Below are 12,241 nucleotides of genomic sequence, written 5' to 3'. Positions count from 1 at the left end.
GTAAGGACACAGACTTATGCAGACACCTGCAGTACAAATTTCAGTAGAAATTAGACCTGATCCAATTTAAACACCTATAGCTACACTTTATGCTCATTTAATATCAGTATACATAAGATTTATTGTATTATTATTTTTAACCGACAAGGCTAAAAATAATAATAATAATAATAATAATAATAATAATAACAATAATAAATGCAGAAATGGTTAGTCAATATTAGATGAACAGATAAAGTTATTTCTGGACTAGTTTTTAACAACAAAGTGGTGGCATGATTGTTGCTAAGAACTTTAAAAATTACAATCAGAGAGAGAAGTAAAAAAGTCAGTAACTTGATGCCGTGCATGAAAAGGTCTGTACAGTATAACGGCTCCTCATCCTCGTCTCCTCTTCCTCTCTGACACCTAAGGGTGCTCTCACCCGCACCACGCATTGTGTAGTACCGCACGTTGTGTAGCATTGCTGTTACCGTTATCACTATTGGGAGTAAAGAGCATATCTCCCTTTGATTGGTGAATGTCCCTAAAGCGCAGCTTCCATGCGTCTCCTTATTTTGCGCTGCGTGATAACACTGTGAACCTCGTTATATTCAGTTAATTCTTGTTGTCATTAGCAGGACCATACACCACTGTCTTCACTGATCCTGGAAGCTTTAATCTCGACCCACAGAACAAATTTTGAAAACGAAATATTAAAATGCACATCTGATGAACGAAGCAGTGATTGTGTAAAAGAAAAATATCATTCTGCATAAAACGATTGCAAAACAAAATGCAATTATGTGGTGAGTTAATTTGTACATTTAAGAAAATATTTTTTAATATTTCCAGCAAGCTAAATTACAAACATTTTTAAAGTTATGCACAAATATAATGAAGTTGCAATTACGAGCAGCACAATACGGTCATGTTTCAGCACTTCACGTTTATGGACAGCATCTCTCTTAACATGAGCGCGTGAGGATGTGCTTTAAGTGCTACTTAAATGCAGTTTTGGGAAACGCAAGTAAAAAATAACACGTTTGCAAAATCACTCGTAGACCGCTAAGATCGATTGTTATTGGGAAACAGGACCCAGATCGTTATCATCTTTGAAAAAAGCAGCCTTTTTCTCATTAAGACACATTTGAAGGACTTTAGTGAGCCATATACTGTTGTTTGTATACATTCTGACTGTTTTTGTTTGAACACAATTGCTTTCACAAAAACTTATATAAGATTTAATGGTGACAGTGATATCATGAACATTATCACATGTACAGTATAAAACACAGCTGCCAATCTGCATCATCAAAGCAGTCTCTGAGATCCACTTTACTTTGATTGTATCAAGTCCACAATTGTATCTGTTTGATCACTGGCTTCACTTCTTCAAGATTAGCTCAATACCTGGGAAGCAAGTATACAATATTATGTTCTGACTTCCCCAATGGGGGGTGGCACCTTGTAACCATCAGCTATATGTTAAAACATTTGTCTATGGTATGTGTGGATCGGGTCGGACAATCCACATACTAATGAAGGGCGGGCGGGTGACATGGCATCACAGGATTTGACATCCCCAAGGATTAAAACTGGTTGATCAAAGGAACGACCAAGTGCATTACTATTGTTATTTAGTCTGTTATTTTGTTCCCGGCTTTCACGCTGTCTGGTCGGGGAACGTAAATTAATATAACAGTAATCTGTCCAAATTCCCTTGGGAGGCAAAAATGTCCAAAAGATACAGACAAAAGTTCATAGTCTCACAGTACACACTTACTCATGGATCTGAAACTGAGCTGCCCACCTACTATCCACAAAAATGCACAGTCCCCCTCCAATAGACTTCTGAGATGCAAATTCATCTCTATCAGCTCTGATCATTGTAAAGAAATATCCTGAGTTCCTTCCTTTAACCAAGTCTCTGTGAAGCATAATAAATTACTTTGCCTAAAATCGCTGTCATATTTTACTTTCCCTGCCAGTTCATCCATTTTACTCTTTAAGGAGCGTACGTTAGACAAGGTAATTATGGGTAAGGGAGGTCTACAGCCTCATCTTTTTAGTCTTTCGTGTACCTCTCCTCTCAATCCTCACTTCTTTGATGAAGTCTTAATGTGCGTTTTAAACTTTTAAACTATTATTTTAATATCTCATTTTTTATTAATTTTGAGGAAGAAAGAATAGACAACGCAAACTATGAAATTGTACATTTACAAAGACTTCAAGAAACAATTTCAAGAAACAATGAACCACACACATGCAAGTTGATTGTAGATTCACTCACATAGCTAACAGAAAATAAGATGCACACTGATCGACATAACAATGGCTCTGATGCGTTCATTACATACTTTACAACAGTGTTCCATCTGCATCGGCGGAATGTCATGAAAATCTTTAGTTTCAGTTTCCTTTTTTTATAGTACAGGTTCTTGATTTCCACCCTATTTGTTCGGCTTGTAACATAGACAAAAGATATTAAAGAAAAAATGAACTCTTTCAGGAAGGCGTCTAGCCAGGAAGAGACATCAGTGTGAGTGTGTGTAGATGAGCTGTGGACAGAAGCTACTTTGCTGTCCCTATGGGCAGAGGGAGTCCACGGATATCGATCTGTCTAGTTAAGACCACTAACAGTGTATGCCACAGATGAGAGGAGAACAGAACAAGGGATCACAGAGGTCCCAGAGAACACACTGCTCCACTGAGTCACAATACTGGCCATTTTGCCGCCAGAGGGTGAGGGGGTGCAAGGCAGAGATGAAAACACTACTCAAGTCTGAATCTCGCAAGAAATTGACTCGATATTTGACTTGGACTCTAAATTAGAGATTTGTGTAGAAGTAAAGTAACTGAAGTTATTTGAAGGAGAAATTTACAAGGAGAAATATTTTTTTCTGAATATCGAGACCAGGGACTTCATGAAACCAAAGGACAAAAGGTTTATAACATTTATATCATCCTGTTTCCCCAAAAAATGAAACATAATTTGATCCTGAAGAAGACAGGTGCATCACACATTTCTTTGCCTAATTGCCCATACATGTACAGTGCATGTCTAATCCAGACACAATGAAAACATTATTAGAGGTAAAACATCTTCACTGAATTATTGTTAGATATGATGCAGTAATACAGATTTGATGCTGGTGGGAAGCAGATTTGAAGCAGAACTGTAAGTAAAATTATACATGAATTAACTGTATGCTAGTTATAAGTTCTACTGTATGCTGATCCACTACAGGAAAAAACCAAACATACAGATCAATATTTAAGACCTTTTTTACTATAAATATTCAACTTTGACCAGCCCCAACTAGTAGGTAGCTGAATGTGAAAGTAAGAGTCACTTCCACACCAGAATGTGGAAGATTTACAGTAAAAAAGGACATTTTTAATGATCTGTTTCTCACCCACACTACTCATATCGCTACAGAAGACATGGATTTAACCACTGGAGTCTTATGGATTATGTTTATGCTGCCTTTATTTCCTTTTTGGACCTTTAAAATTCTGGCCACTTTTAATTGCATTGTATGGACCTACTGGGCTGAGATATTCTTCTAAAAACCTTAATTTGTGTTCTGCAGGAGAAAGAAAGTCATACATATCTGGGATGGCATGAGGGTGAATAAATGTATACATTTTTGGGTGAACTATGCCTTTAAAAGCGTGACAGAATTGAGACTAATCTTTAACTCATGACTAAAGACTTGAGGCTTAACTTTGACTATTGTCATAAGACTTGAGGCTTAACTTTGAAAAATGGCAATAGACTTGAGGCTTAACTTTGACTATTGGCATAAGACCTGCGACTTACGTAACTTTGACTCATGACAAAAGACTCGAGACTTAACTTTGATGTGTGACAAATTACCTGAGACTTACTGTATCTTTGACTCATGCCATATTTATTCTTGATTTTAACTCAAGACAAAAGACTTGCAACTTCACTTGGACTCACGATAAAGGAAATGAGACACCTTAACTTTGACTCATGGCAAAAAGACTTGAGACCTAACTTTGACCCATGACAAAAGGCTTGAAATTTAACTTTGACTCATGGCATAAGACTTGACACTTAATTTGGACTCATGACCAAACCATGAGACTTAATACTGACTCATGACAAAACACTTAAGACACAAATTTGACTCCTGATAAAAGACTTGAGGTCTAACTTTGACCCATAATAATCGATTTAACTTTTTTTTTTTTTTTTAAGATTTAACTTTGACTCATGGCATAAGACTTAAAACTTAACTTTGAAACATGAAATATTGAGCTTGACTTGACCTCATGACAAAGGACTGAGACTTTATCTCAAGACAAATATTTAAGATGCAACTTTGACTCATGGCATAAGACTTGAGACTTGACCTGGACTCATGAAATAAAAATGAAGGAATGAGAAATATAGTGTGGGGTGAGTAGCAGCTGACCTTGCCACCCAGGCTTGCAAACTGGCTTGACGTCAATATGAACCGGAACACTTTCCGTTGTCCTTTTCTGGCCACAGTCGTACGCGGTCACCAAGATTTTGTAGTGCTGCTGTTTGTCGTAGCTCAGTCGCTCTGTGTTCCTGATGTTGCCTGTGTGAAAAAAAAAAAAAAAAGAGTGAACATTCGCCACACAGGTCCATATATATGTGAGAGACTTCCTCAAATAAAATTAAAGACACACTAAGTGGAATTTGGAGAGTAATCTTAAAAGAGCAATTTGTCATTTTTGTAGCTGCCAGACTACGATACTACAACAACATATGCCTTTAAACAACAATTGCACTCCCATACAATGACTCAAGCCAAATTTTTTCTTTCAGAGGTTTAATTCCAACAGTGTAAGTGTCCATATTTCAGCAATTAAAGTTTATATCTGCAAGGAGTTTTCAGTAGTGCTAATTAGAACAAAGACAATTACATCTAATCTTCAATTTTACATTTTACAAGCCTCTATAATGGTTTGTTATCTGAATTAATGTCAAGTAGTATAATTTAGGTAAAACACATATCTAATAAAGACACACATTTTGGCTTTATGCTTTGAATACATAATACACATTTAATACAAACTCTAAAGCTGATGTATAGTAAGCATCAACAATGTTATCCAACTTGTCAAGCAGATCTGCTTTCTCTGTGTAGGATGGACTTTCCTTCGACCAAGATGTATAAATATCAACCATACATAATCAACCATTACTAATGCTGACCCATGGTATAACCTCTGTGCAGACATTATGTACAGATCTGACATCATTGTATGGGTCACTCTATTATCAGCTAATGGCCAGAGGTCCATTTTTACTTCCTAACCTCTGGCAGGGAGCCATAGACTGTCTATTCAGCTGATCTAAATAGTCTCCCAGCCTGGCTCAGCTGCACTTCAGCTGGTCTAGCTTGTCAGTTAGCTGGTCTCCCAGCCTGGCTAGCTGACAAGTGCCTAAAATCACTCTAAAACCAATAAACCAGACCAACATGAACAGCCTAGGAGACCAGTTAAGACCAACAAACCAGCTTATGCTGGTTTAAGCATTTTTTTTTTCAGTCATAGTTCAATAAATACAGGTGTGTGGGATTGTGTGTGCTATGTGTTACTGTTAATCTTATACTGTAAGTGACAAATACATATGATACAATAAAAGATACAATAAAATAATCACAGTTATTTGTGACAATTATTTAATGAATGAAGCATACATACATCTTAAGTATGACAATTTGTATGCCAATTAATTGTCATAATTGTCAAAGCCCTAAAACAGACAAGTAATCATTATAATCACAATTATTTCTTTGACAATTAATCGTCAGCCAAATTTCATAATCGTGACAGCCCTAGTTACATGTCTTTAAAAGAGACAGCTCATTTGTTCGAGCTGATTACAGTGCTCAGCTAATGTCAGATGGCGTGATTGAGAGCAGAGGAGTTTTAAAAGAAACAGTTCTCCTCTAGATAAAACCAAGGCTCTGACATCAGAATATAAGTAAAAGAGAGTAAGGTGCTGAATGAAAGAATGCATTCTAAACCCACCTACATTTTTGTATGTGCAGCTAAAACTTTAAAGCACGTGTCTGAGTGTGTGCTTGAATTTGCATTCCTACATCTGTGGAAGACAGCATAAGACAGCATAAAGAATAAAGTACAAAGAGCAAAAGTTTAATAATAGCATTTCAGTGCTGCTGGTGGTGTAAACTGAATTGAAAATGATATCTCCTTTTTTCTCACACATTTTTTCTCTCTTTCTTTTGAACTGTTTCAAATCATTCTCTATCTCCTTTATGCACACACTTTATATTTAACTACTGTATTTATCAATCTCTCTCTCCCTTATTTAATTTAATTTGAAAGTGAAAATCAAATTAAACTTTTCTGTCAAATGTTGCTGCTTCGTGTCTAATATAAACAGCATAAGGTCAATTTGTGTGCTGTTTGTTCCAAACAATGCAAGCATTTAAGGAATATTCCCTGCTGATAGTCCCTGGTTGCAATAGAACAATTTAGTTTTTGAGATCTCAGGAAAGATCTTTAATAAATTAGCCCAGATTTGTAAAGTGGCTTCCCTAAATGTCAACAACAAATCAAAATAGAACCAAATTACTTTCTTAAAGGTGAGTTTATTTCTACTCAACTAGCATCACCAATGTATTTGAAAAAAACAAACCAAAAAAACAACAACATTTATTTGGTTTTCAAACTGGTTTGAAAACCAAACGTCCTGGTTACTTTCGTAACCTCCGTTCCCTGATGGAGGGAACGAGACGTTGTGTCGATGTAGTGACACTAGGGGTCACTCTTGGGAGCCTCAAACACCTCTGCTTTTTTGAAAAAAGGCCAATGAGAATTGGCAAGTGGAATTTGCATGCCACTCCCCCGGACATACTGGTATAAAAGGAGCTGGTATGCAATCACTCATTCAGGTTTTGTGCTGAGGAGCCGAGACCAGGTCCCGGCCATTTCAGCGGGTAGTCCAGCGTTGTGGCAAGAGGGACACAACATCTCATTCCCTCCATCAGGGAACGTCGAAAGTAACGAAAGTAACCAGGACATTCCCTATCTGTCACTCACTCAACGTTGTGTCGATGCTGTGACACTAGGGGTCCCTATACAAAACTCGTTGCGTGAACTGGCAGTGTGTGATGGGCAGACTGCTGCGTGCCTCGTAACCAGCGCACCAGGTCATCACGTAACCTCCCCCAATGCTCTTATGAGCGTCGAACGGTCCAACAGGAACAAGTCGACTGCCCAACTATAGGGACAGGCTAGCCCAGCTGAGGCCTCTTTTCCCTCTCTTTTCTCCCCAAAAAGAGTGGAACTTGTTAACTGACTGGGAGCCATAATTGTCTGTTTCGGGGGGTGTCCCTCCCAAGGGGAAGACACCGCGGAGACCACACCCCGCCCAAAATGGGGGGGGGATTTTGAGTGGAATACATCACATGGTCTTACCGAGTCTTGTCGGAAGTATGTCATGTGGAGAGGTCCCATGGTAGGTCCTACCCAAAGGGGGAGGAGTTTCTACAAAGTATGGCGACCGGGGAAAGAGGGGCTTCTGCCCAAGGAAGATGCAATTTGTCATCAGGGAAACAATTTTGCAGAAGATATCACATGGGGTCGCCTTCGGGGAACCAGCACATGTGGAGCACCTACCTCAGTACAGGGTACGCAAACTCAGCTGCCAGAGGGCTAAGGAGGAAAGTCATCCAGGGATCACAGTCTGTGAACACGGATAAGAGTCATGAGTGCACGTCTTCACCTCAAGGGAAGGGAAAGGCGCTATGCGCAAGCGGTACTTACCTGCTCGTGCCTGCCAATGTATAGGACAAGACCGCCTCAACCCGGAGATTGTAGAACCTTGCAAAGGTGTTGGGTGTTGCCCAGCCCACTGCTCTACAGATGTCTGCCAAAGAGGCGCCAATGTCCAGGGCCCAGGAGGCCTCCACACTCCTGGTGGAGTAGGCTCGTAACCCTGCAGGGGGTGGTACGTCCAGAGCCTGATATGCCATCAAGATGGTGTCGATGACCCAGTGGGAGATCCTCTGTTTTGAGACAGCGCTTCCTTTCTGCTGCCCACCAAAGCAAACAAAGAGCTGCTCTGAGCTTCTAAGGCTCTGTGTGCAATCCAAATAGATGCGTAAAGCACGCACCGGACACAGCAATGCCAAGGCTGGGTCTGCCTCCTCCTGGGGCAGAGCTTGCAGGTTCACCACCTGATCCCTAAAAGGAGTCGTGGGAACCTTGGACACATAGCCCGGTCGGGGTCTCAGGATCACATGAGAGTAACCCGGACTGAACTCCAGGCATGATTCGCTGACAGAGAACACCTGAAGATCCCCTACCCTTTTGATGGAAGTGAGTGTAGTCAGGAGGGCAGTCTTCGAAGAGAGTGCCTTAAGCTCAGCTGACTCCAAGGGCTCAAAGGGAGCTCACTACGGAGAGGTCCCATGAGGGGACGAGGCACGGTCTGGAGGGATCCAACCTCCTAGCACCTCTCAGGAACCTGATGATCAAGTCGTGCTTCCCCAAATACTTACCATCTACTGCATCGTGATGCGCCGAAATAGGGGCTACATACACCTTCAGTGTGGAGGGGGACAGCCGCCCCTCCAGGCTCTCCTGCACGAAGGAAAGCACTGATCCGACTGCGCATCTCTGGGGGTCTTCGAGTCGAGAAGAACACCACTTAGCGAACAGACGCCACTTCAAGGCATACAGGCGCCTCGTAGAGGGAGCCCTAGTCTGAGTGATCGTGGCCAGACGTGGAGATTCCAGAGGTCTGGTCACGGGTGCCAGATGGTGCCCTGTCTCTGAGAAAGAAGGTCCTTCCTCAGGGAAATTCGCTGGGGGGGGGGGCTGTCGCGAGGAGCATGAGATCCAAGAATCATGTCTGGGTGGGCCAGTAGGGTGCTACTAAGATGACCTGCTCCTCGTCCTCCCTGACCTTGCACAGGGTCTGTGCAAGTAGGCTCACTGGGGGAAACGCATACTTGCATAATCAAGGGGGCCAGCTGTGTGCCAGCACATCTATACCGATGGGTGCCTTGGTCAGGGTGTACCAGAGCAGGCAGTGGGAGGATTCCCGGGAAGCAAACAGGTCCCTGGACCAACAGCCGAAACCTCCGCAGGGTGAGCAGTACTGCCAACAACTCTAGACAGTTGATGTGCCAACACAGCCACTGGCCAGTCCAGGAGCCGGCGGCTGTGTGCCCATTGCATATGGCGCCTCAGCCGTCTTGGAGGCATCTGTTGTAACCACGACATGCCTGGAGACCTGGTCTAGGGGAACCCCTGCCCGTAGAAATGCAAGGTCGGTCCACGGGCTGAAGAGGTGACGACAGATCGGCGTGATGGCCATGCGATGTGTCCCACGGTGCCATGCCCATCTCGGGACTTGAGTCTGAAGCCAGTGCTGAAGCGGTCTCATATGCATCAACCCGAGCGGTGTGGCCGCCACTGAGGATGCCATATGCCCCAGGAGCCTCTGAAAAAGTTTCAGTGGAACCGCTGCTCTCCATCTGAACGCCTTCAGACAATTCAGCACCGACTAGGCATGCTTGTTCGTGAGGCACGCTATCATCGAGACTGAGTCCAACTCCAGACCGAGAAAAGAGATGCTCTGAACCAGGGAGAGCTTGCTCTTTTCCCAGTTGACCCGAAGCCCCAGTCGGCTGAGTTGCTGGAGCACGAGGTCCCTGTGTGCGCACAGCAACTCTCGAGAGTGAGCTAGGATTAGCCACTTAGGATTAGTTTTTGCATCAGCATCTTGAACTGGAGTCTGTGCAAAGCCTGGGTTCAGTACTCGCAGGTCCAGGATTGGTCGCAACCCACCACATTTCTTCGGTACGATGAATTAAGGACTGTAGAACCCTTTCTTCATCTCGGCTGGAGGGACAGGCTCTATCACGGCCTTGCACAGATGGGTAGCAATCTCCGCACGCAAGGTAGCTGCGTTCTCGCCCTTCACCAAGGTGAAGCGGACGCCGCTGAACCTGGGCGGGTGCCTGGCGAACTGAATCTCGTAGCCGAGTCGGACGGTCCAGGCGAGGGGGACCAAGAGAATGATCATATCGGACGTACCGGCGTGTGGGGCCTCACGGCAGGGCGGAGCTTGAAGTGCCATGTAGAGGGGATTCAAGCCCTGTGGCCATGCTGAGTCCAGGGATATCAAAGCACTTACCTGGCTCCTGCCGCCCACCATAAGATTGGCCGAGGAGGGGGGAGGAAGTGTCTCGTCCCCGTAGTCCACCGGACCCAATCCCGTGTGTGCGTGTTTGTGCCACAGCTGGGCGCACAGGGGTGGGGGGACCGCTGCTGGGGCACCATACCTGCAAATATGGGACGGTGGACGGTGGTCATGACGATGGCCGTGCACACCGAACATGTGATCCAGGGAACAAGAAAACCGCTCTTTTGTTGAATTTTTGGGTACCACAGCCTCTTGGACACGCAGTGAAATTAAATGAAAATGAAACAAAAGATTCTCCTCCCGGCCCTCCACCGGGGGATGGAGTGGTCTGCTCACCAGCTCCGGAGAAGCAGGTCTCCTTGCCCCTGGGTCGCCTGTCTCAGGGGTGCTTCGAAGCCTTCCTCGGATTCTTGGCGTCCGGCCATGAGACGGGTGGCGTCTGCTTCCTGCGCTGGGCTCCACGCCAGGGCCGGGCCATGGGGGCGGGCTGCGGCGGAGCCGGTGTTGTAGTTGCAGGAGGACGCCCTTGGTGATGAGCAGATGGGGTGCGGGGTCTTGAGCCACGCTGGGGCAGGATGTGCTGTATGGCCTCCGTCTGCTGCTTCACCGCCGAGAACTGCTGGGCAAAGTCCTCGAATAGGCCAGCCTGGGAGATGGGGGTGTCAAGGAACCGTGCCTTGTCAGCCTCACGCATCTCAACGAAGTTGAGCCAAAGGTGGTGCTCCTAGACCACCAGGGTGGACATCGCCTGCCCCAGAGACCGCGCCGTGACCTTTGTCGCCCGGAGAGGACAGCGATCGTGGCCGTCAGAAGCGGAGAGATATCGACCGCAACCAGGAATAACACACAGATGGAAAGGAATCTTTAAAAAGACGTTCAGTGTATGCCGCTCTTTTAGAAAGAAAATATACTCTATATTTTTTATTTTATTTTTTTTTTAGAATATACTCTTTTAGTTGTTTCTGCCGAAGCGCCCAGGGGTGTTCTCTGCAAACCACAGATGCAGAGGGGGAGAAGCCGCTGAAATGCGCCATGAAATCCAGCAGAGAGAGGTGAATGAACTCGGCGGATGAATTCAGCTCAATGAATAGAACCGCTCGGCTCCAAAGAGAAAATCTGAATGAGTGGTTGCATACCAGCTCCTTTTCCGTATGTCCGGGGGAGTGGCATGCAAATTCCACTCGCCAATTCTCATTGGCCTTTTTTCAAGGGGCTCCCAAGAGTGACCCCTAGTGTCACTACATCGACACAATGTCGAGTGAGTGACAGATAGAGAACTTCCTGTTCTGGTTGCTGCCGGCACGCTGCACGAGTCTGTGTTTATAGCTTGCTAGCCTGCTAAGCATTGCTTATTCTTATACATTTATCATTTTATCCTTTGCCATTTTACCACATGCTTCGGTGTTTTCTGCTTTTCTACTGTTTCAACTGCATATATTTTACAGTGTGCACCCTTTTCTCTCATTTTCTTTTCTTTTTTCCTGCTTGTCTACATCTTGTGTCTCAATTGCATGCATTCGTTTTCTCCTCTGTGTTTTACACAGATTATTACATCAATCTCAAACCTCTGCTGATCAGGAACCAAATCAAACCACACTGATCTCAAATCCTCACTGCTCAAGAACAACCATAACAACAACCAACAATTGTGGTAAGTCATGGCATACGCTCATGTTATTTCTTCCTGCATTTCATGCCACATGTTTACTATAGCTTTTTTGTCAGCAGTGAGGGATTTACATGTGATAAATGTAAAGATTTAGTCAGGCTGACAGAGAAGGTTAATAAGTTAGAGACAGCATCCAAATGCTAGTGGAGGTCAGTGAGAAAGAGAAGCCGGTAGATACTGTTTTGGATGCAGGTAGAACAGTGAGCAACACACACACTTTGGTTCCGGCTGTAGAGCACCCGCAGCAGGGCAGTTGGGTGACACCACTCTCCCATTCCTTTTAGTGTTTTCAATTGATTCTCCCCACTCAGTGATGCACCCACTGCGAATCATGTTGAAAGAGCCCTAGTAGTAGGTGATTCTATTGTAAGGAACATGAAAATAGAGACTCCAGCCACTATTGT

General features: G+C 44.0%; 1 protein-coding gene across 1 annotated transcript in view; it reads right to left on the bottom strand.

Annotated features, from left to right (window-relative positions):
* The window catches only part of LOC127440529 (calsyntenin-2-like), a 367,240-nt gene that overhangs the window by 87,837 nt on the left and 267,162 nt on the right, over positions 1–12,241 (bottom strand). The window contains exon 5 of the mRNA XM_051697174.1: positions 4,428–4,577. Within this exon, the coding sequence (XP_051553134.1) occupies positions 4,428–4,577 (150 nt within the window). The remainder of the gene's footprint in view (positions 1–4,427; positions 4,578–12,241) is intronic.

This window comes from Myxocyprinus asiaticus, chromosome 5, assembly GCF_019703515.2.
Source record: "Myxocyprinus asiaticus isolate MX2 ecotype Aquarium Trade chromosome 5, UBuf_Myxa_2, whole genome shotgun sequence".
Classification (NCBI taxonomy): domain Eukaryota; kingdom Metazoa; phylum Chordata; class Actinopteri; order Cypriniformes; family Catostomidae; genus Myxocyprinus; species Myxocyprinus asiaticus.
The sequence above is the reverse complement of the archived record's forward strand: the minus strand, read 5'-3'. Positions and strand labels throughout refer to the sequence as shown.